Source organism: Strongylocentrotus purpuratus, unplaced genomic scaffold (genome assembly GCF_000002235.5).
Source record: "Strongylocentrotus purpuratus isolate Spur 01 unplaced genomic scaffold, Spur_5.0 spur5_scaffold_9, whole genome shotgun sequence".
Classification (NCBI taxonomy): domain Eukaryota; kingdom Metazoa; phylum Echinodermata; class Echinoidea; order Camarodonta; family Strongylocentrotidae; genus Strongylocentrotus; species Strongylocentrotus purpuratus.
In genome coordinates, this window is record NW_022145615.1 from 8,907,491 (window position 1) to 8,931,772 (window position 24,282).

The 24,282-nt window shown below is 38.0% G+C and overlaps 1 protein-coding gene across 1 annotated transcript in view; it reads left to right on the forward strand.

Moving 5' to 3' along the window:
• Positions 1–1,046: 1,046 nt before the first annotated feature.
• LOC575136 (small conductance calcium-activated potassium channel protein 2) overlaps positions 1,047–24,282 on the forward strand; it is a 40,970-nt gene continuing 17,734 nt past the window's right edge. The window contains exons 1-7 of the mRNA XM_030977088.1: positions 1,047–1,070; positions 7,239–7,283; positions 9,762–9,991; positions 10,545–10,733; positions 15,230–15,365; positions 17,146–17,256; positions 22,182–22,309. Of these exons, the coding sequence (XP_030832948.1) occupies positions 1,047–1,070; positions 7,239–7,283; positions 9,762–9,991; positions 10,545–10,733; positions 15,230–15,365; positions 17,146–17,256; positions 22,182–22,309 (863 nt within the window). The remainder of the gene's footprint in view (positions 1,071–7,238; positions 7,284–9,761; positions 9,992–10,544; positions 10,734–15,229; positions 15,366–17,145; positions 17,257–22,181; positions 22,310–24,282) is intronic.

The following is a 24,282-nucleotide window of genomic DNA, read 5'->3' on the forward strand; positions in this document are numbered from 1 at the left end:
CTGTAATGAAAGCCAATATCACTATTGATGTCCAAACGGGCATGAAAATGTCATTTGGAGCGCAGGTGATACGGCGAATCGTTGAATGATAACGATCTTTCTCCGAAAGAGACTGTAATCACATTACGATGAGTAATATTTAGGGCCTTGTGGCAATTATATTCCCTTTTTAACATGTGTAACTAAACATGATAGATTGTCCTACTCGACGGTGTGCTTCTTGCGTGTCAATGCGTAATATATTCTACATCAATTTCATTTGTATTTTTCTCTCGTTCCCTATACCGTTCCGTTTGTAATCTTTAGAAGGATAACTACAAAGCAACACGTACTCGGCCTTATGCCTGGCTAAATATAAGGGTGTACACAAGAGGTGTAGCAGAATTACACATCCATTATAGCCATCAAGCTGTGTAATGTTCCCAATGGCTGACAACCATGACTGATCATAACTGATAACCTGCTACACACTTGCTTTTATGTGACATTTTGTTATCGTGTGAAATTTTGAAATGACATCATTGAGAAAAGTTGTTTTCAGAGGTAAATGAACAAAAATAGAATATTGATGATGTCAACCCATGATTTTGGTAGAATATGTGGTTTTTGCTTCGTTTTTTTTTGGAGAGAAAGGCATGATTTTGTTATGCCGATATCAAACCTTTTCATGGAATGCAGATTTTTCCCATGTGGAATGAATACATTTTGAACTCATTTTGTTTTCGTCTTCAGTAACCACAGAGAAACGGTATTCTGTTGTATGCGCTACAAATGGCGGTGGATTCGTGGAGCATGGGGAGGGAGGGGGGGGGGGCTGGGTGAGAAGGTATACGATCATGAACGTTATAGGATGAGTAGTATTGCAATGGAAGTATCATGAGTGTTGATATGTTGACGACTTGTCTGAGCCGTGAGACTCTCTGACATTTTGAAGGAAGCGCACCTGCAAAGGATAAAGATGGAGATTGGTGGAATGGGAGAAGGTACGAGGAAGAGGAAGAGAAGGAGATGGGAAAAGAAAAAGAAAGAGAGAGGGTGTACTCAGAATGGCCAACACAGGAGGGAGAGAGGTGAGAAGGGGAAAGATATAGAGAAATAGACAGGCAGAGAGAGAGAGAGAGAGAGAGAGAGAGAGAGAGGGGGGGGGTTGTAACGAAATGAGGAAGGAAGGAAGGAAGAAAGAAACAATTGGCCGAGATTATAAATATTTTGAAATACTATTATGGCACGAAGATGGTGTACGGTTGATTGTTTATTCATTCCTCTGCATAATATATCAATATAAAGAGTTATTAAAGTCTAATACGAAGTAGATAGGTTTGGAAAATTGAGGGACGTCACCCTAGTTTGAAACGAGGAGGGCGACCTAAAACGCCCCTTCCCCCCAACCCTTGATAACGGGGCCTACTAACGCTACCCCCATCATCCTTACAAAACGCTGAATACCCCCTCTGATAGCGAGATCTCCAATCATTGCACACACTTTTCTATCGTTATCTCTCTATATTCCCATTTACACGAACACCACACTTCTTTCTCTCCTTTCCATCTCTTGTCGGTTATCCCACACAATCTCTGTACTATATCTCCCTCTCTCCCTAAATATATCTTTACATCTCAATCTACCTGTGTTCTATTTGGCGAGGTCGACGAACGCCAGAGACTACCCGGCAGATGGCACCGACTATCCCACCATTTTTTATTATTTTGTTTTACAAATTGATTGAGGAGATCATAAGATGGCAAAAAATCCACTCCCAAGTGAGATGGGTTTGAGGCAGTGATGAATTGCAGCTGGAAAACAAAATAAGACAATGCTCGGCAAAGCAATACATGGAGATTGTATATTCATTCGTGGTTAGATTACACCGTTACCTATCGTCATGCTATTATTGTACGCGTAGACTGTGGACGGTGGTTTATTGTATTTCCATCATGTACATCATAGGATATGAGTTTGGTATATTTTGCAGGAAAATCCGTGAAAAGAAGTGTTTGGAAAGGAAAAGAGATGGTTTTAAGAAAAAGGAAAGGGAAAAGGGATGTTGAAAATAGAAATAAGTAAAATATAACAACGTAGTATAGAATATCCGCTGTCCGTGACATGGCAATTAAGCATCCCTGAAATGTGTCGGAAAAGTTTGTAGACACGGTGAGCTGCTTCCATTGACAAGAATTCTTACGTCTATTTACCCCTTTTTGTGTGCACGCCCCCACCATCACCCGCCCCCACCTGACGTTAACAAGCATGGCTACGCCGCTGCAAAATTGCAACTATAAATTAATGCATCCCACGTATTTAGAACTGCTATCATCAGGGAAAACAAGGCATTTTGAAACACTTCAACGACTCGTTCTAAAATGGTTCGCAATGTCGGAAAATGTCACACGGGTTTAAAATAGATACCATGCTCTTATTGTATTAATACATTTATTTTTAAATTGGAATAACATTCAAGAAGGTCGGGAAAGGTTACTACGATCATAAAAGTGATATTCTTATCTGTAAATCAATTCAGATGATAAGGTTTCTGAAATTGCCCACTCGTTTGAATAGTAAAAGTCAAATAATTGGCATGACAGGTGCAAAAGTATACCAAAGGGATAAGGCATGTTGCTTGTTTATAATTGGGATACAAATCATATTTTCATTTTTTTTTTAATTCTCCTTGAGTAAAGGACAGATACTTAGTTTTAAAAGAGTTATATTTGAGTGACATACAATTCCTATTTTGTCTTGTTAAATTAGTTTCGTCCTGAACAGTTTATGCATGTTCTTTATCCAACTATAGCAAAACGGTATATATCTAAATAAAAATATACTGTATACACGGGGTTCTTTTCTTGTGATTCATCGGTTTTTCTTTCTTCGAATCTAGAAATTAGTTTTGTCTTTGAAATTACATATAGTTACTCTCAAGAGATGTCTTTTGAGAGATTTAGTACTCACTTATATCAAATACTCCTAAAGATAAACCACAAAAAGTAGAAACCATTGTGATGCACGGGCAAATCTTTAGACATGTGTTATACACTGGTATATACATACAAGCCGTGGTTCAAATGTGTAAAATTTGCATGGGCAGTGAGAAATAGTGTCCATGGGTCGATATTTCATCACACCTCCTCTGCTATTATTAAACGAAAAAAAAATCGCACGAAGTCTTTTTTTTCACCGTTTTCCCATCTGCCTCGTCCATTCATTGTTATCTTTGACACTATCTAAGGACATAGCCGTCCCATATATTGTTATTTGACATTTCCTTACAACTGCAAGCTCAATAATTAGATGGCGAGGGAATAGTGTATGGAAAACGGCGGAATGGCCATGAAGTGTCGATTTGATCCATTTTTGACTACGCTTTCTTTTCTCTATCTCTCTCTGGCGATTATTTTTGTGATTTGTTTGTGTTTAAAGTTGTTGATTTATGTTTCATATTCTTATATCATTTTAGGAATAACACGATGGTAGTTTTTTTCTCGGAAAATCAAAATCAAAAGACAATTTCAAAAGTCTTGTGCGTCATTCATTGAAATGTACAAGCATGACGATGACGTATAACATAATTTTTTCGAAAATAGTTGCGGTCGTGTAACTTGCATATATTATGTTCAACCAACAATGGAATATTTGCAATTTCTTGGCGAAAATATATGTACTGCCAGTCAATCATATTCCCGAATTCCCGAACATGTCATGTATTTTCCTCTTCTTTCAAAGAAACTTTTCGCTCATTGTTTGCTTTTTTGATAATTACATAAAATTTCCAGTGTATTACACTTTGGATGTATTTTCGCGGGAGCCGTGAAAAGCTTTGAGAAAAAATGTGTTCCACGTGGCGCCATTTTTCTTTCATATTTTCTGAAGTTACACAATCGCACACCCGCACGGACACGCACACCCACATGAACACGCACACATCAATGTACACACAAGTATGCAATATTTTTCAAGTGACTTATACAAAAACGAAGGGCGTCGCAGAACTTATTAAAAACTGGCTCATGTTTTCAAAAAAGGAACCTGGACTTGAACAGACGATCTATTGGTGCCATGTACCCCTTACATTTGTTGAAGTTCTGTAATTAGAGTTTTGTGATCTGTTTCACGGCATCCACATTCCGCTATCACAATGCTGCAAAAATAGAAGCCAGACTCACAGTCGCACACACATACACACATAGAATAATAAACAGAATCGTTCCATTGGCATGTAATTCCAGTTGTGTCACATAAGCTCAGTAACGGGGGCGCGAGGGCGACTCAGTATGAACTTTCCCCGGCAATTTCACACTTATGGTTCCAAATTCGCCGACAATAGTCGCATAACAGAAACTTCAAAGAGGGTGTCACACAGAGTCACAATCACACATGACTACATATTTGAAAAATCGTTCCATTGACTTTAAATCTTGGGTCCTCGTCTATTCGGGTGCGGTTCAGGACGAATATTGACACAACCTAAATGGTTTACACAAAGTTCGAAGGGGGTGCCCCTCCAAATCCTCTGTTTATCTGTATAGACACCCACTTTAGGAGATGTTTCTCTGTGTAAAACCCTAAGTGTAAAACCTATCTGTAAAAAAGCACACTGTTAGGTCATAATACGATTTTTTTGAGGGGTGGGACTAATACCAATAGCTTAAGTGCTTTCGGAGCTCGGTTTCCAATGCATTGCACCATATACGTGACATGATGTATGTTGTAGGTGATACGGAGATGTTTCGACGGCGCCAGTCAGCGTGTATGTGGGCCGACATACCTACATACGGTGTGGGCAATGTTCGTGCCGCAACAAACGGCACGAGTTACAATCGGATTTTACGATATGTTTAGGGTAGCGTAATATTTGGGTCAGCGTTGAAGTTAGTATTTCTGAGGAAGTTGTCATTAAAACCGACAAAAATCCGAACGGAACATTACGTAATAATTTCTCTGATCAGATTTTCTCTTTTTTGTTCTCGATTCCTTTCACTTGTTTCATTTGGCATACCGTATGTGTTTTTGTGTTCTATTAAATGGTAGCACACGAATGGCAGGCACATATTTGCTTTCTTACATACAAATACTCCACTGTTTGTCAGAGACTTTGTGTAACGTTGATCGGACTCTCTCTCCCTCTCTCTCTCTCTCCCCTCTCTCTCTCTCTCTCTCTCGCTCTCTCCCCCTCTCTTCTCTCTCTCTCTCTCCCTTTTTACTCTCTCTCCCATCTCTCTCTCTCTCTCTCTCTCTCTCTCTCCCTTTTTACTCTCTCTCCCATCTCTCTCTCACTCTCTTCCATGGGAACACATTATCGAGCGCTCTAGTTTTCAGCGCGAATGTGAAATCGAAAAGCGGAAGGTCGGTCGAAGGTTCATGTTCCCACAATAATCTAATAAAGCTTCGTTGGAGGTGGGGAGGGGGGGGGGGCTCTTCCTCTCTCCCACTTGGGATGTAGTTCAACCTGGGTGCATGAGGAAAATGGGTCGCCAAGTTGTGTCAAGTTCGTTCTAAGTATCCTTCCCCACCAACTGTAGTACGTACCTTGCATTCCATAGAAATGTATTATGCAATAGACGATTCCATTGCAATCAAGTATTCCATTCGAAATACCTCAGTTTAACTCGTTTTACTGTTTATTATCTCTCTTTTTTTTTTATCCTACTTCACTCTCAAAATAATCATACATCCCCTAACATTCCACAACATTTTTTCTGACATTATAATGTGGATTCTATTTGATTGTCATTATAACCCTTCCGTACATAATTATTTGGATGTTGATGTTGTTTTCGGGGAGGGGGTTAATAGAATTGTAGTGTCCCTATCATCTCGTTGTCGAAAATCTCTTTTTTGTCTCAGCTTAGAAACAATCCCTAATAATGTTCCTGTTTCTATGTCTATGTTTATGTCCATGTCACTTGAAGCTACTGCCACGAGAGCACTATCACAACAGCTAACTGTATCGCTATCTCAATCACCTAGATGAACAAAATCGATAACCGAGAAAACAGAGGAGAAATCGCCTAGATAACGACCGTCTAAAGTAGTTCAGACGCCAACATATAGACCTCGGGTGGTAAAACCGGGAAAGGGGGATACTTAGGGTCGCCACCTTCCCCCCCCCCCAAGAACATCAGATAGACGCCCCATCCCCACCCTTCCCGATGTAAACCCTCTTTTCCCTTGAACAATGGAGCATGCTTCTCTCTCCTGAACCATGAAAAAAAATGCTCTGAGTAGTTGTTTTCTTTTTCATGGCGATGACCGGTGCCCATTTTTGTTTTAAAATCATTACAATTTCCGTGCACTTAGCATGGCGAAGAGACGCCTTATGCTCTATTGGATTTCGGCTGAATATGATTCAATAAGTAGTGTTCTTTTTTTTCCACTGCTGTTTTTTGGTTTGTTTGTGTGTCCAAGAATATCGGCCTCCTTCGCCAATCCCTCAAAGGTTCCGATTTTTTGCTGGACGCCACAATAAAAAAGCGTATATAGCAAGATGAATTGTAAAGCACAATCTAACAAATTAAACAGATCGATTATTTCAGTGCCTTTTCATGGACTAGTATATCAATCACCCTGTGGACGTATTCGTCCATTTCTCTCCAGCTTCGTTTTCGAAAATAAATGCAAATTATCTTCGCTATTTTTACACCTGTCAATAATTCGAAAAAATAAAATCTCACTAAAATTAGATAAGCATAACTATCTCCTCTCTTGAAGCAGTATAGGTTGCAATCGGTATGTTTTGACGTCATCGTGTATATTAACGAACATATTTAGACCTTCACTATAATCTTATTACTCTCATGGTATTTTGAGAATAAATTTTTGAAAACAATTTTCATTGAATTATTTATATGAATCGTTATTCAGGGAAAACCCCACCCCTTCTAAACAATTATGGATCCACCTATAAGTAAAATGAAAGTATACACCCTAATTTATTTCTGTAAAGATATCCAGAGGTGCATCGTGTAGTTAAAGGCGTATCTAGATGACCAACCCCCCCCCCCCCGCACACACACACACACACACACACACACACACGCACACACTCCGCGCCCCTGGACTAGTACAGATACTTTGCATGGGTGGGGATGTTCATGGGTGTCCGGGGGTTAGTAGTCCCACGTGCATGGGAGTCCAGGGGTAGTGATATGTCTTTGTAAAGCACCCGTAATCTCCCTGTCCAATCCCCTCCCCCCCCCCCCCCTTTGTCCAACTTTTATATTTCTTATTTTGTCCTATTAAGAATGAAGAGTCACCGGAGATGGAGCATTGGCAGTATCGCGTCACGGTATCCTTGACAACGGATGCCGCGGGGCGTCCTTATTCGATATGCCTGCCGTTTGGGCATTTTCAATATTATTCTGATCCGAAATTACACTGACCTGAAAAAGAAACTAAGAGGGACGTCGTTCTTCCCAGTAGCACAGATAGAAGGGTTATATATTGTGTCTTGGGGATTCAGATGGAATATTGATGCCAGAACTCATGGTGTGTCAAAACTTGACAAGACTCGGTATCACTTGGTTTCGATAACTGTTGACTTTATGAAAATACAAGAACATTTCAATATTTGGCGGTTTGCTTAATTGTTCGTGTGACCTTCTCCAATTAGAAATTGTAGATCTAACGTGAAGAAACCGTAAACTTTGTTTGATTTGTATAGGATAGACATGAAATATATGTTTTGACTCTGGAATCATTTGAACACTCAGTAGCGATATTTTGTTTTACCCTTGGCTTCGCGTTAAGCTCGCAAAAAAAGAGCTGGGTATGATGTTCTGGGTCATATAGACTCTGAATATAGATATGTATGTTTAGATGAATAGAACAGAGCTACGCGACTAAAATAAATATGCCTACCTGCGGGCAACATGCATGTGGTTAAGATGGTTAGGGCAGAGTCATTTGTTTATTCAAGATCCGTAAAACTACCTGCAGAAAGAGGATTGTATCTCAATGCGTAAAGGGTCTAAATATTAATTTTGCGCTTTGAGACATGGATCCTGACGAGATTGAAAAGGTTCATATGGAACGAGGAACACGAAACAACATGCTTGTTGGGGTGTGGCGTAGCTCAAGTTCCGATATAGGGCACTTTGGAGGGGGCTCTGGTGTTATTTGTTGGATGACTGCAAATTAACAAGGCCATTTATTGGGGTAGGGGTGATAGGGCATCTCCCCTCTCTATTTCTACCGCTAAATCTCTCTTTTTGTTGGGGGTGGGGTCATTTGCTTGGGGAGGGGCGCTTGCCCTGCTATACCCCACTGGCTACGCCTCTGCAATTTTTATCTGTTATAGCAGCAAGGTTATACCATAGGTATCCCGAGGTGTATAATTCATAATAATATATAGAAAGAAAGTGAGTGTCCTGGGCGACAGCCGATGCCCCCGTGAGGATGATAATTATGACGCTTAAAATTCATGGACAAGCTATAATGACTGACATTCATCTTGTTGTCGAGTCATGTTGACATTAATATCAGCTCCTATAATCACTGTATCAATTAAGAGAGAGGGAGAGAGAGGGAGAGAGAGAGAGAGAGAGAGAGAGAGAGAGAGAGAGGGGGGAGATACATAGAGAAGGAGACATAGACAGCATGGAGAGGGATAAAGAATTAGAGAGATAGGGAGACAGACAGGCAATTATACAGACGGAGAGGGGCGATGGGCGAGAGGGATAGGGATAGAGATAGATAGAAAGAAAGAGGGAGAGAGAGAGATGATTACGAGAAAGGAAAGAGACAGCAAGCAAGACAGAGGACGGATAAAACAAGAGGAGATAAATGAGTTAGATTGAAAGAGAGAGAGAGAGAGAGACTGAGAGAGAGAGTTAAAACATTAGAGAGAGAACGTTATAGAGAGACGCAGAGAGGAAGAAAATTAGCTATCAAGCATCATAACTTGTTACATAAATATAGAATCTTCCCGATAGAAGTTATTTTACAATTTATTACATAACAACCCCATTGTGGCCTTGTGTGCATGTATAGTTAGGCCACAGAAGGTAATTGGCTGATATTATGACAAAAATGTAAAAATAACGTTATAATTGATATTATACTGTGAAATTAGCAGGAAAGCGTGAACTTTTTCCCTGCTGAGAATCTAATAAGAAGATGTTTGAACACTGGTGAAAGAAAATCTAAATTGGATTGCGTTTCTGATGATGTCAAAATAGTACCTGACACAATCTCCTACTGACTGCAACACTATAAATCACGATATGACTGTCTATGTGTGTGGTACTAACATAGATAAATAATAAATAAATACATCATTTATTATCAGATACCAAGATTAAGTAATTAAGAAATGTAATCATAATTCATGTCGGGAATTTATTGCGATGGATTTTATCGTGATATACAAATAAATGGTTGGTTGAAGAATATGTTTTTCAATAGTTTGTTTAATTCGAATAATTATGATAACTTTGAGAAATATGAAATGGAAGTTGAAGTGCATACTCTCACTTAATTTTCGACTAAAACAAAAAATTGTATTTCTTTGTTTGTTTGGTTGGTAATTTTGTTTCCTTCATCTCCACTTCATTTTCAATGGAAGAGGGTGCCGACATAGTGCAAAGCTCTTAGAGAATTGTATGGATCCACATTTTTGTCATGATCATCATTATAACAAATTTCCTATCGGTATCAATCTTTCCCTATTATAATAAATGATTTATTTCCATTATGCATCGTTATCCTATTCTTGTTAATCTTTTTAATCGATTTACCTTTTCTTCGTTTTTGTCTCGTCTTGCAGCTTTTCCTGGTAGATAACTGTGCAGACGAATGGCGGATCGCCATGACATGGTCGCGGTGCGCCCTCATCACAGCGGAGCTGGTCATCTGCGCAGTCCACCCCATCCCCGGCCACTATACCTTCCGATGGGTCACGCAATGGGCCTTCACGCACGAAGAACGCGAGGCAGAAGCCGACGTCGATATTTTCCTATCCATACCCATGTTTTTACGCCTCTATCTAATTTGCAGGTAAATGAGAAAGTCCGCGAAATGGTCATTTTAAGTCCCTTTATCCACTATCAAATTTGCAAGTAAATAATAAAGTTTCATAGTCCTGAAAATCCGCATTCATTCATATGAATCCTTTTCCTCCCTATATCCATTACATTACTGCATAACTCTATCTCATTTGGTGGTAAGGAAAAAGTCCTTTAAGTCCTCTATCTAATTTAAATGTAGAAAATAATCTCTTTGATGAATCACGAGATAATTTCAAAGCTATTTCGAGTTATCATGTCTAATATAGGAGCTTCTATATTTATTTATTTTTAAATGCAAAATATTGTTAAGTTGTTTATTTAAGTTAGCAAAGAGTGTATACGGCTTTTCACTTGAATAATGTACGGCTACGTCTTATGGGCTACCTTAACGTCAAACTTACACATTTTCCGCGTTCTTCTTTCAACGGGTGTGGTCGATACTTCATCAAATATTCTGTTTCTTCATATCTTCCTCTTTTCATTATGATAATTGGCAATTGGCATACACTTGTACATGTTTACTTCTTTATTTTCATCCACAGAGTTATGTTATTACACAGTAAGCTATTCACCGACGCCTCATCGCGTAGTATTGGCGCCCTCAACCGAATCAACTTCAACACGCGATTCGTCATGAAAACCCTCATGACGATATGTCCGGGCACAGTACTCCTTGTCGTAACCATCACCCTTTGGATCCTCGCCAGTTGGATCATGCACGTGTGTGAAAGGTAAAACAAACCAAACATTGCCCCCTCCCAAACGGTACACCCCCCCCCCCAACCCACACTTGCGGCAAATTTTACCCCTCCACCCTTGGACTCTTTACAGAGAGGGGCCTCATTTTTAATCTAGGTTCGAAAAAATAACCATCACTTTTTAATCCTCGCCAGTTGGATCATGCACGTGTGTGAAAGGTGCCAAAAATACTTATAATATGTGATATTTTAAGAATAAGAAGCACTTTTTAAAAACGTCCACCCTTATCAGAACTCTACCTTCTCTTTAAGGCTTTCCCTTCGAGTCCCTGCATCTCATTTCCATAACGCAGCTGAGACTACGTGGGGCTTCATATAAATCCCAAATCTCATTCTGCATATTTACGATATTTCAAGGAAACTGTTCCTTTCTCTCTCTCTACTCACTGTTGCACGCTAGGCGTCTATATTTGGTGGTCTTATGCATCGATTTATGCGTGATGCGCTGGAGTGACGTGTTGTCGATGTGTTCTATTATTTTGTCTTACAGGGCAAACCAAGACTTGTTCTTTCCCCCTCCCCCCCCCCCCAAAAAAAAAAGAAGAAAAGAAACAAATGTCGCACTTTGCTCATTGATACATTTTCATTTAAACAATACATCATTTATTATTTATGTGTTAATTACCATGTATTTAGTTGGTTATTTATTCATTCATTATATTGGATTCAACTTCCTTCCTGGGAGGGCTGGGTGTGGTGCTAAAGACCTTTTTTCAGTTATAATGCATTATTTTTTTTCAACTGGAAATAGTGTTGTTGAAATAATGCAATTATGAATATTTTAAGTGATTTAAAAGTGAGATGTTTTAGCTAAATATTTATTGCTCACTGTTTTTAATTGGATTTCGCCCTTTTTGAAATTTATTTAGATTTCGAAATACACGGAGTATATTATTGCATCCATCCAGAAACATTATTCCTGAGAAATGCTTCACCCGATGTTTGATTTTTCTTCTGTTTTTAGTTTGTATTGTTATGCAATTCCCATACCGAATGTCTGCGTCATATACACTCTCAAAAATTTTCCTTTGACGTTGGCCATGCCTCCTCTATAATTGGCAAAAATGACACACCACCCGGGCAGCCGTGATTAAGCCGAAATGGTCTCGTCTTATTTACATGTTGCCAGTGACCTTACTCACTCCAGATCACTGTGGGCCTATTTTATTTTATTTTCCCGTTAAATCCACTGCCCGAAATGCGTCACTGACGTCCGAATAGCGTCCATGTTTGGGAACGAGATACCCTGTTACATGTGCTATTACGCACTTGTTGCAACTAACAGCCAGTTATACGCATTCGGGGAAAAGAGGAGAGAAAAAGGAAAGACTGCGAAAGTATGTTTTTACTCTCCCTGTGTATATGTGTGCCATTCTTTCGGTTTTAAGGCATATTGACTCAGCCGTACCCCATATAAACTGCATCATATAATCCTAATTTCTTATCATTGAACTTAATAACTAAAATGGTTTGATACATTATCATCGGGACACCGAATGAACCCCTCTACCCTCCCCCTCCCACCATCGCCCATCATTTTCTCACAGCCTGCAGATGGATCAATGCAAATACAATTTATCTGGAAATGCCCGCCCTTTTTCAGGTCAATTTCTTCCCCCAGATGTTTTCATACAGCTATTTACCAAGAAGGTTATGTTTATCAGCTACTTTGAATGGGTTGCCAACCCTCCATTATGTACAGTTTCTCTGTTTCTTTCCCTTTGAACATAACAATATTGTACATTAACTTTCAGTATTTATTAAGCACTTGGTATAAGACAGTATGCACTAATCCATCCTTAAACTAGAGTGCTCCTCAACGAATGCATCGCTCTTAACACATGTTTAGAGACACGGATCGAATGTTTTACCTTATAGTTTAATTAAGTAGGAATGGAATAACAGAGGACAGTTTTGAGAAGAAAAAAAGAATTCTTTAGTTTGTACGTCATCTCTTGGCTGTGTTTTTATTTTCGTTAGAATAAAAAAAGGTTTGAGAAAAGTCAAAAGGCAAAGAAAGGTTAAAATAAAACTTGTTGAACGAGATACTTATGACTTCTTTCCGTCGACTAAGTAAGTTTATTGCCGATTATTCAAAAAGGGGCACTTAGTTCTTCATGTCTCCCCCCCCCCCCCTTATGCTATACACAGGATTAAGGGATCTGAGGAAAGTCCATAGCGGTAAAAGAGATTAAATGTATTAGATTTTGCGCAAATAAAGATTCGAAAAGGATGAAATATTTGTCGACGACATCGGCCTCAATATTCGATGAATAACAACAACAAGGTATGTCAATACCCAACACTCTTGTTCTTCTACTGCCTGGCTAAGATAACTCCTAAAAAGGTTGTTGTTGATGTTGATAAAAAGGTCTTTACACCACTTGCCTATCATCAAATCATTGACATCAATGATTAAAACGGGTTTGCTTTATAATATCGACGGAAAATGTCCTCAAAGCTTCCTCGTCTCTCCTCACTAAGGCTGCCAGGAAATCCAGATTATTGCTCTGCATATTAAAGTGACTCGGTAACATTGTCTCAGATTCTGAAACAAAATCCTGGATTTAGCTCATGCTGCAATTATAATTATAAACATTTAAGTCAGTCAGGAACCCCATGACTTATACAAGCCGATCGCCTGTTTGATTATCAAGATATTTATGATTGTAAATCGAAATATATTGTCCGCTTTCCTAACGGTTTTTATTACACTACAGTCCATTGGGGGAAATGAGTATGGTAAAACCGGTCACTCAAAGATTTTTACTTTTTTGAGGCACTTCTTGATCATTTTGAAGCGCATTTTTTGTAGGGCTTCAATATGACACCATATCACATGCAGACACTGATAACACATGGGAGCATGCATCTCAGATTTAACGTTATTAAATAACGATGACTTTAGATCAGACAGAATCAAAGATGGTACAGAAATCCCTTGCGTGATTATTTCTGTGACAACCACTGATCTTATATTTGTGGAAGGAGAAATACGACACAAATTGTAATCCAGCCCTCTTCATTTCTTCGAAAACTGTTCTGCGAAGGTGATTTTTTTATAATTTGTCTAGATGGTAAGAGCCCTTTTGGGGGTCGCAAGACTTTTAACGTGTTTGAATCTCCGGGGTGATAGACACAAAGTAACATCTAATATGATGTTTGATATAAGACATGTCCCCCCCCCCCCCCCCTTCAGATTCTGCCTCATTTTTGCTTTTATTGTAATAAAGATTACAACAGCTTGATAATTTGAGCTTAGGTGCGTTTTGTTCTATCAAAAAGATTAGGGTATCATCACAACGCAGATAAGAATCATGTAGAAGTGTTTTAGGATAATGATATCACAATGAGAACTGTATTGTTTCATAGAAAGCTGGTGACATTTTCTGTTTGAAATCAATTTGTTTTGTGTTTTCCTGCATTGCAAATCAACCCCGGCATTGTTATGATAAAAGTGAGTTTAAAAACAATACACCTCCGCATTATTCTCCGTACACACAAAATAGCGGACAATTTGAACTGCTCTGTGTACCTGTTCAGTAGCTTAATATCTACCGTTGATCGCACGGAACGAAATGCACGACGTATGGCGCGGACCGTTTCGACACGTAATTAACGCGTCCATCCTGCATGGCGGCTCCGAATAATCAGTGGGTGGTCGTGTAGCGAGTTCAATCGATTTTTATCTCTCTTTTTTTCTTCTCCTTTCCGTGTGTTCACCTCGCCTGCGCTTCCACTGCAAGAACCACAGTTAAGACATGAAAATCTTGTCTCATCATGGCGAAATATCGATGTGTAAAAACAGGTGCAAGATCTTGCTACAAGTATATATCCAGTCTTCTCTTTCATTGGTTTGGGACTGGAAAATCTATAGTAGGGAATTGGTAATTATGTGAAACAGCAAAGAAAATAAGGATTTATGTTCAAGACATGGTCCAACATACTTCGCCCTTGCAGACGATAGGAATACGCTATCGATACTACAGTGGTGCGTCGGAAATCTACATGAGGGGCATGGCAAACCTTGTTCAGCATTTTTCATCCCTCGACTGTCTATATATTGTACATGATAGCATAGGGTCGGTTGAGAAGGGTTTGCGCAGGTTAGAGGGCTTAGGAGTTAGACAAAGCTTAGAACTAGGGGGTTATGAATGTATGGGGGAGGGTGGGTGAGGGGTAGGGGGAAGGCGTGACGTCAAACAAAGAATAATTGCCTCAAATCTGTAAAGATTATGCTTGAAACTTTAGGAGACACTTCGTTTTAAAGCCGGACGGTCTCACAACGTAAAAGAAGTATGAATTATGATTGCCATAGCTTAGCGATTAGTTTGGGAGGACTCCTTTTATCTTTTCTTTTTTACGATCCCTTTCTTCTTTCTTTCTCTCTCTCTCTCTCTGCCACCATCTCAAGATTATGTAATAACTCTTAAAGGCTATTTTCATGTATCTTCCTTCTTTTTGTCCAGATATCATGACAAAGACAACAGTGAGATCCTCAACGCCATGTGGATCGTATCCATTACATTCCTATCCATAGGCTACGGTGATATGGTACCCAATACTTACTGCGGGAGAGGGGTGGCCGTCATCACTGGTATAATGGTAAGTCCCACCAGCAGAAGTTTATGTCAGGTGTCTACATCAGTCGATCTGTCATTATTGCCAGTTAACAGACTTATATCTTTACAAAGAGTAAATAGGTAAATAAAACAAAAGATATATAAAATAAAAAATGACATATAAGTAAATTTGTAGATATGAATGAATAGATAAATGAATAATGAAATGACTAAATGAATTATTTGAGAGTATAGGCCTACTTCAAAGTATTTCCTTCTTCAAAAATGTAGAAATCACAAATAATCGTAATAAAAATGAAAACATATATATCGTAAGTACATGGGGAAGATGTAATTCTAACCTGTTTTTGCGCATTATACAATAACATTTGAAATATATGAATTTAAAACAAAATTGTTTCCTTACGGACACAGCCTTCTATATCTAGTTCTCAGCAATGTGATGCCACATGTTTATATGTATGATTATGATACTTCCATGAGACTTTTTTTCCTTTTCATCTGGGCCCGGCTCGTCTTCTCGCAATTACTCAACGATATGAGAAGGTCAACTGGGAAGAAAATTGATGAAAATGACAGAAATCAATGATTGTACCGAGTCTGATTGATTGTATTTGCTTCTGTGGAAATAATTACTCAAGTGTAACACAAACTTTACATCTCAGGAGTGAGCTACTGGAATGTAATATCATTTTAATACGCCCTGCTTACATATACAACATGATATAGATAATTACTTTTCAATTTCCTTTCTGTTTTAAATATAGGTCGAATAGCTAGAATTTGTTCCTTTTCCACATTTATTAGGATTATGAAACGAAATCAACTAGTGAATCAAAATTGAAATTTATACTTACATCATACGAAGTAGTTGTAATATGATTAGAATATAAGTGTTTTTTAAAGATAACTCATTAGAATAGGAGTAGCTGTATGATTATTCATCAGAATTTTTTTTGTTAAGGAACGGGAAGGGGCTAAAGATATAGTAAGATATATTGTAAATTACCACGTTATTTATATAAGATCATGTCCCTTTAACGGTTTATACATTAACAAACAAAAATGTATACAAACCTGTTAATGTACGGTAAATATTGGAATGTGGAAAGAAAGCTCATCGGGATCACCCCGTGATCGAACAACATAGTGATTCTAATGCTTGGTATTCCCAAGTCACTTTTCCAGTCGAGCACAAGATTGATGGTGTGAAATTTGAATGATCAATTACAGGGTTATGGCATTAACAGGTTGTTCGAATTAGATGTTTACCACCAAGAAAGTGTACTCCCTGATCACTCTCTCTCTCTCTCTCTCTGTCCCTCTCATTCATTACTTCACTCTTCTCCTCAACTTCTAGTGTTTTTCTTCTTCCTCTCTTCCTATGTTCGTATCCATCTCTCAGTCAACCCCTTTTCCCCTTGTCATTCATCGGATCATCTTTCTTCTCTCCAGAAATTTCTGATTTTCATCCTGTTCTATTCTTTCTTTCTTTCTTGCAACTGTCCTATAGGTTCTTTCTCCTCTTCCTGTCCATACATTCACCTCTCTCTCTCTCTCTCTCTCTCTCTCTCTCTCTCATATTTAAAGAAGAAGTCAGAATCACATAGCGATTGAATGAAAGGAATGCAGCATGCCGGTGAGGTAAAGTCAAAGGCGTCAACAAGTAACATCTTTCTTTCATTTCTTTTCTCAAATTATATCTATATATTCAGTAAGTGTTTTACATCATTTCCCTATAAGTATTTCTAGATGATGACTAATTCAAGACTATTTGATTTTCTTGTCCTATCTCAAACCAGGGAGCGGGTTGCACGGCTCTTGTTGTAGCAGTCTTGGCGACCAAGTTAGAGCTGAGCAGAGCAGAAAAACACGTCCATAATTTCATGATGGATAATCAACTTACAAAACGAGTAAGTATTCAAGACACGTCGTATCTAGTAAAATCACTAGTGGGATCGCTTACCGAACATGCCTTTCATTTATCAAAAATGGTCCTTCTACAAATGTATTTCAAATTCAAGTCATTTTTCTCTACGTCGCATAAGTAACTTGCCGATTAGTGTTAATAGGGAAAAAAATTCTCTTCTCACCACACCTAAAAGGACAGCATTTGTATGGTACCAATTGTGTTAACCAATTGAAATGTGTATGGCACCAATAATGTGTAAACCAAAGGAAATGCATAGACTCTCTAAGGGAGATTATCATACACACATTGGCCGATTTGGGTTATTATCCCCATTCGTAAGTTATAATAAGTCATTGAAATGTCTCTTTTTTGGCAAACACAGTAAACATTTGTTGTATATGCACAATAATTAAATAAATCTATATACTACATGGCTGTAATTTTTACACAGAAATATGTTTACCTCAAATTTCTCCATAAAATATGATTATACATTCATAATGAGATATTAAATGTGTTTGTTTCGTTAAATGTCTACCGTAACACAATTATTACATATTTTGTAACTAGCTTTGGAATCAATATGAAGAGTTGTATATTAAACAAGCCATTCCAGGTTTGAGGCTAGTGAAATGAGGACACCGGTCGAAATCAAAATTTGGCCACAGGAGATCAAGCAAATAATAATCTAGACATACATTCTGCTACTAAAAAAGATGATTCATAAACACATATAAACGGTCTGTCCTCGTTCCAGTGCTGAAGTCGTCATTACTGCTCTAGGCAAATCACTTCTAATTTCATATCTTTTAAGGAACATTCGCCGAGAGGTAAACGTCACAATATTATTTGATCATGGCTAATCTTAAAGGACGGTTATTGCTATGAAGGAAATTACGCGAACAAAATTACAAGACGTCGTTCTATCTCGGGAGAGATATCATTCCGCGTTGCAAGGTTAGCCCCGCGGCACTACTTCCTGCTTGACACATTGCTTGATCTACATCCGCGGGTAAATTGGGACAATATTTAAGGGGGAAAATATAGGTGATTGGGCGATGTTAAGCAGAATATGTCCCCTGATAAGAGGTATTATTACCTTAATGATAATTAAACCACATGTGTCACTTTGATTACATTTCTTACAAAGCTGAACAGGGAAGAGGTGGAGTGGAAGAGAGAAAATATCCGATTTTTTTTTCCTGGGGGGAGAGGGCGGGAGTTCAATACGGACCCAAAAGGAGACAGATTAGAGAAAATCACACATTTCAATCTTCTGGATATACAGGCATGCTTTCGACAAATTTCGCAAACATAATGAACTTTTCCAAAAGTGTTGGTCTCAACTGTCTGAGGCCCTTGTGATATTCTTTTCCATTGATATTATCTTCTCTTTTTAATCATACTCCTGTAAACAAGCACCAATAACTGCTAGTCATGCATATGCCCTACATCTTGTGTTTAGGCGATAAGGTAGTCCCTTCTGCATGGTTTCTTTCTTAAGAAAAGCCCCAAATGAGGACAATAACCAGCAAGGTTTCCATTTTAAGAAGCTAACCAGGCATGTAAGGCAATACGAGGAAAAAAAAAAAAAAAAAGTACACGCGTGGCCTGTATTTAGGTACAGTTTTATTGCAACTACAATCAATTTCCGCGCTTAAATGCAATCGCTGGTGAAATTCGCATCTCAATCTAAATACCGTTCGCTCACCTCCAAAGTGGTGTGTACATGAAGATATACGGCGTACATTGTTTGCTTAAGAACGCTGTATGTGTAACACAGGATGACTTGGAATGAAGCTTGTCCTATCTCATATTGGCTCAGTAAATACTTCGTTTACAAGTAGATTGGCAATAAGAATAGCTCAATCAAACATGATGCAATCCTGTCAACATTTGCAAGGCCTTTTTTAGTTATCGCTCTCACTCTCCTCCTCCTTTTCATCTACATTTCTTCTTTGATATGAACAGGGTACTATCTCATATTACATCACTCGTATTTTCCCTCTCTCATCTCCCTCTCTCTCTCTCATCTCCCCCTCTCTCTCTCTCTCTCTCTCTCTCTCTCTCTCTCACTCTCAACCACTCATGCTGTTTTTTCCGCTCTACATCCATACTTTTGTTTTGTTTTCTTGTTGCATCTGTATACCCCCACTTTGTCTCTTCATTTCTAATTTCCTCCAAATACACTCTTTCCGTTCGCTTTGTGATTATTTATGTCTCTTTGGATGCCCACATATAATATGACCATGCCCTCTGCCCCCCCCCCCCTCCTCTCTCTCTCTCTCTCTCTCTCCATCTCCCTCACTCACTCACTCAGATACACACACTCAAACACGCTGTCTCTACTGTATTTCTGCATTAATTTTATTTCTACTACAATAGCATAAAAGGAAGAGTCAAATACAAATCTAGATCGTGTAGTTTTCAAAAGTATACTGTCAAACAGAGGTACTCAATACTGTCCAAAAGATGTAATTAATAATGATATTTATTCGATCTCTCTCTCTCTCACTTTTCCCACTTTGTGTGTGTGTCTCTCTCTCTCTTCCGAAGGTCTTTGAAAGTGATTCATTTCTTTCGATACACGTATATAGATCGTTATTTTTCATCTGCTGTCCGCGACATTCATAATGACGTCATAGTTTAGGATTTAAATTAATGCTTTCTCTATGAATAAATACGGATTTACCTGGTTGCCATGGCAATTTCCCGATGAGAGGAGGAGGAGGCTTAAGAGATTATCATATTGATAAAAATACAACGTGAGGCTTGGCTTTTAGACCACAGCGTTTTGACGTATACCGGTATCGTGGCAACTTTAAACCAGGGAGAAAATACTTCACGTTTGTGTTAAGTGCTCTCTAATATATTTTTGTTGAAATCTGAAATCGTTGGAAAAAGATGTGGAAATCGTTTAAATGTCAACTGGCTATGTTTCTGTAGAATTATCGTAGCAAAGGCAGCGGCTGCACAATGATCATGATAGAGCTTTTGAAAAATGTATATGAACAAGTGTAAGAAAACATGGTATTAAACTTTCCGTCTTTGTAAATGTTTATTTAAGCACTTGCCATCATGATTGAATATCAGAAAGAAACCCTTTTCTAAATAATCGTATTGATTCTATAGATTTCTAGTTTCAATCATCAAATATGCATTTTACAAAATTTCTTGAGTAAAACGAATTCCTCATTGGGCACACTTCTGTTTACGTTAAATTGAATATTACCCTTTCACAATTATTTTAAAAAGCAAATGATAATGGGAGCACCAACAAATATTACTCCAATGTATGTGAAGTAAATTCGAATTTATAATAAATACCGTGGTATCTGTACGATAAGGTTATTGTTGCACTTAGAAGACTCAATCGAAAAGAGATACCTCATACCTATTCGGTGTTTGATTTCGTAATTTGGAGAGCCGTTGCTGGGTGTTATAGAGAGTGAGTGAAAAGTAGATCCCGCCAGAACGAAAACAAATACATTTAATGATGTTAGGCACGTTTGTTTGAGATGTTTACGAGTCGGGTTTCATGGCGAAATCTCATTAAATCTAGGTATTGGGTGTAAAAGAGGTTGAGGTAAGCTTTGCCTTGGTACTTAGCTTTTGAAAGATATCTAGGTTTTTTGTTGGTATACCTTATTGGTAATTCAATCAATAAAAAAATTGTGCTGTAGATACATCGTAGATAATTCTCTCGTGGCCATGGTCAAAATAACAGGGGAAATCTAAAGAGAATAAACGCAAAATATATTTTGTGCCTACCTTCTCTTCTTCTGGAAAAAAATTCAAATATATGATGGTACTAATAGCTAAAAGAGATTTTACAATTCAGTTCTCAACCAAATATACCTGTTTCCCTCAGGAAAGAAGTCACTGTAATATTGATTATGAAAGTCCTTGATGACTACAAGGCGGAAAAAAGTAATGAATATAACATGTCCGTAAATATTTTGTATGCAACATTTATATAAAGCAATAACAAGAAAGGCAATTGCATGTCGGGTGTGGTTCGTTTTACCATAACCTCTGGCACAAAAACTGCGATCTCTTTAAAGAGAGAAACCAAGGCGATTTGTGATTTTTATTCCTCATTTAATACATGATGATTTATTAGAATGTGTGTCTGTAAACAAGGATTAATGGATAACGTATTTTGCTTTGATAGACAAGCATTATTAGTATTTAGCTGAGGGAGACAAGGTTGAAAATCCTTATTCGATTGGAAATACACAGGCTTGAGATGTTCGATTTAACCATCAAATTTTCTTGCGGTTAAAAAAAAGAAAGAAATCGAAATTCAAAACTTGATTACCGAACGGGAATATTTAATTTGATAATCTAAATGCATGATTCAATCACAACAAGTTTTTTATTCATCTCTTTTTCGACCTTAGAAAAGTTTTTGCTTCATCGGCCTTGATAAAATAATAGTAGAACTCGTGAAATATGCAGCAAATTATAATACATCTCTCATCTGTGCGAGAAATACATGTGGAGTTTATTTTGTCAATATCAATATAAAAACAATATTACGTCGTTCTTTTATCACATGTGTTTTGGTTATTTTACCTGACTGCTAGGAAGGCATGTTTATGCTATTAAGTAAGAAAGCAGGGGACCGGCGGCTTTTTGTCCTCTCCGAGGGGTTAGTTTGGTAATGAGGATAAATTTCATACCAAAGGGCACTACTGCAGCAACTCTGTTTCAAACCCGTGAACTCCTGGTTACGAGACAACTGCTCTACCACTAAAGCAATGGTAACCACTCAGTGGAGATTTTCTTTATCGTTTTATTCTTCAAGTAAGTGCGGGTCCGCGAATAAAGACAAAACAACTGCAGTTTAAGTGGTCGTCAGCTGTCAGTCATTTTGACATTAACCTTTGATTTTTCTTTCCCTGCTGTTTTATTTATCCACAGTTAAAGAATGCAGCTGCCAATGTATTGAGAGAAACCTGGTTGATCTACAAATACACCAAACTCGTCAAACACTCAAGCACAAGAAGAATAAGAAAACACCAAAGAAAATTTTTAAATGCGATTCATAAGTAAGTATAAATCCATGATTCTATGTAACGGTCTTGCTGTCATGGTCGTAGTCCCGGCTACTCTTTTCAGTGCTATGTCGGAGTTCGAGGCAAAACTTGTTGAAATTATGGAAATATTGTGTATCTTGGTTTATAGGTGCAATGTTTGGAGCTAAAATTCCTCATCTGACACATGTTTTATTTCATTAGATACCTACGTATCAAACAAACAACACAACTATGATTTTGTTGTTATATAGTGATTTTAGTGAACAAGCTTGTTTTCTGAGCCAGAGCAAGGTTCGTTCAAAAGTGTTGTGTTATTGATTGGTGTCACAAATATCAATTTTCACCAAGAAGAGAAGATCTCTAAAGAAAGGGACTATATTCCCCAGCTTGAAAATAAAAAAAACCTGTAGGCAACTCCTTTCCTGACAGATATTGCCTTGTAATATTTCACCATATATGAAAGAAACGTGCTCTTAATCCTGCTTCTGGCCGAGAACGTTAATCATTCAAAAACCAAACTGAGAACATAAAACTTGTTGTTTGTTCTCGGTCGTTAAGTTCCTCGTATATTTAATGTTACCCTTATAAAAAAAATTGATGGGAAACTTGATCTAGGCACATCACTGCCCTTCCACCTCCTTTTTTCTTTTACTATACAGAGAGTTTAATATTGGCTATTATATTGCTTATTCTAGCTGAAAAATTTGTAGGGATCAAATGTCATAGTATACTAATATCCTATTCTGCCTCAAGATCGTATACTCACCTGAAATAGTTGTATCTAAAAATAGGGACATGAAATTGATAACAACAAATAATGTAAAGCATGCTGTTTTGTGTGAATGCATCGATCGCATTGAACTCACAATTTGATGCAAGATGATGCCTAAACAAAAGTGGATGGGGTTTTAAATACCTTTATGTATGACCAAGACGTTAGCGTAACAGCAGAGGCGAACACAATGGCCCGAATTCACACAAAGGAGGTTTGTACAACCTTGGTTTGAAACGCGTCGAAACGCGTCATATGACGCACATAAACCTAGGTTTGTCGACAAACCTCCTTCGTGAATTCGGACCATTGCGTTTACACGTACAAAGACGAATTCGCACATCGTTAAAGTTCTTCAGATTAGATACATTTAAATAAATTAATACAGTTGTGTTGTATTTCAAAAAGAGGTCATTTTGTCAACCCTTGGTTTTATTCATTTTACATTTTACACAGCCTCCAAGCCAGTGTTATTGATTTCTTGTTCACATGTTTTAGAAATGTTTGTTGTTGTACTTTCCTTTTTATTCCCTCATTTTTTTAATCACAAACAAGCCCCTTGTAAATGACTGAATAATTCAACAAATGTCCCCGGGTTTTGACAGGACAAACGGCACGCTGGTATTATGCTCCTTTTTAACGGCATCCAAACAAACAATTCATGATTTATGCAGACGACACCCTTGCCAATAGGAGATATAACGCGGGAAATGTTCGTCCTCTGTTTGGTTCTGCTTAATGGGCAAAATATCTAGAGGGCATGTACTTCGCGATGACCATCCTCTATTCATCTTCATCTTACTTCGTATGATTTGATCTATCTCTCGCCCTACCGCTACCCCTAAACCTCCCCTCTCGCTTCATATATATATATATATATATATATATATATATATATATATTGTGTGTAATACTGTTTCTCTCTGTATTTCTGTTCCCTACTTTTCTCTTTCCATAATCTCCTTCTAGACCAATTCTCTCTCTCTCTCGTCTCTCTCTTTTTTGGTAGTTTTGTAGTTGTGGTGTGTTTGTGTGTCAGTGCAATCGCATTTCATCTTTCTCCCGCTCTTTCTGTATTTGTTGATCTCTCTTTATCTATTTTTTATTTTGGATATCACTCTCTGTTTTCCTTTCTCAGTGTTCCGCTCCTTTTCTCGCGAATATCTCTAATATACCTCCATTTTTTCTTTTCATCTCACTCCCCTTTTTCCTC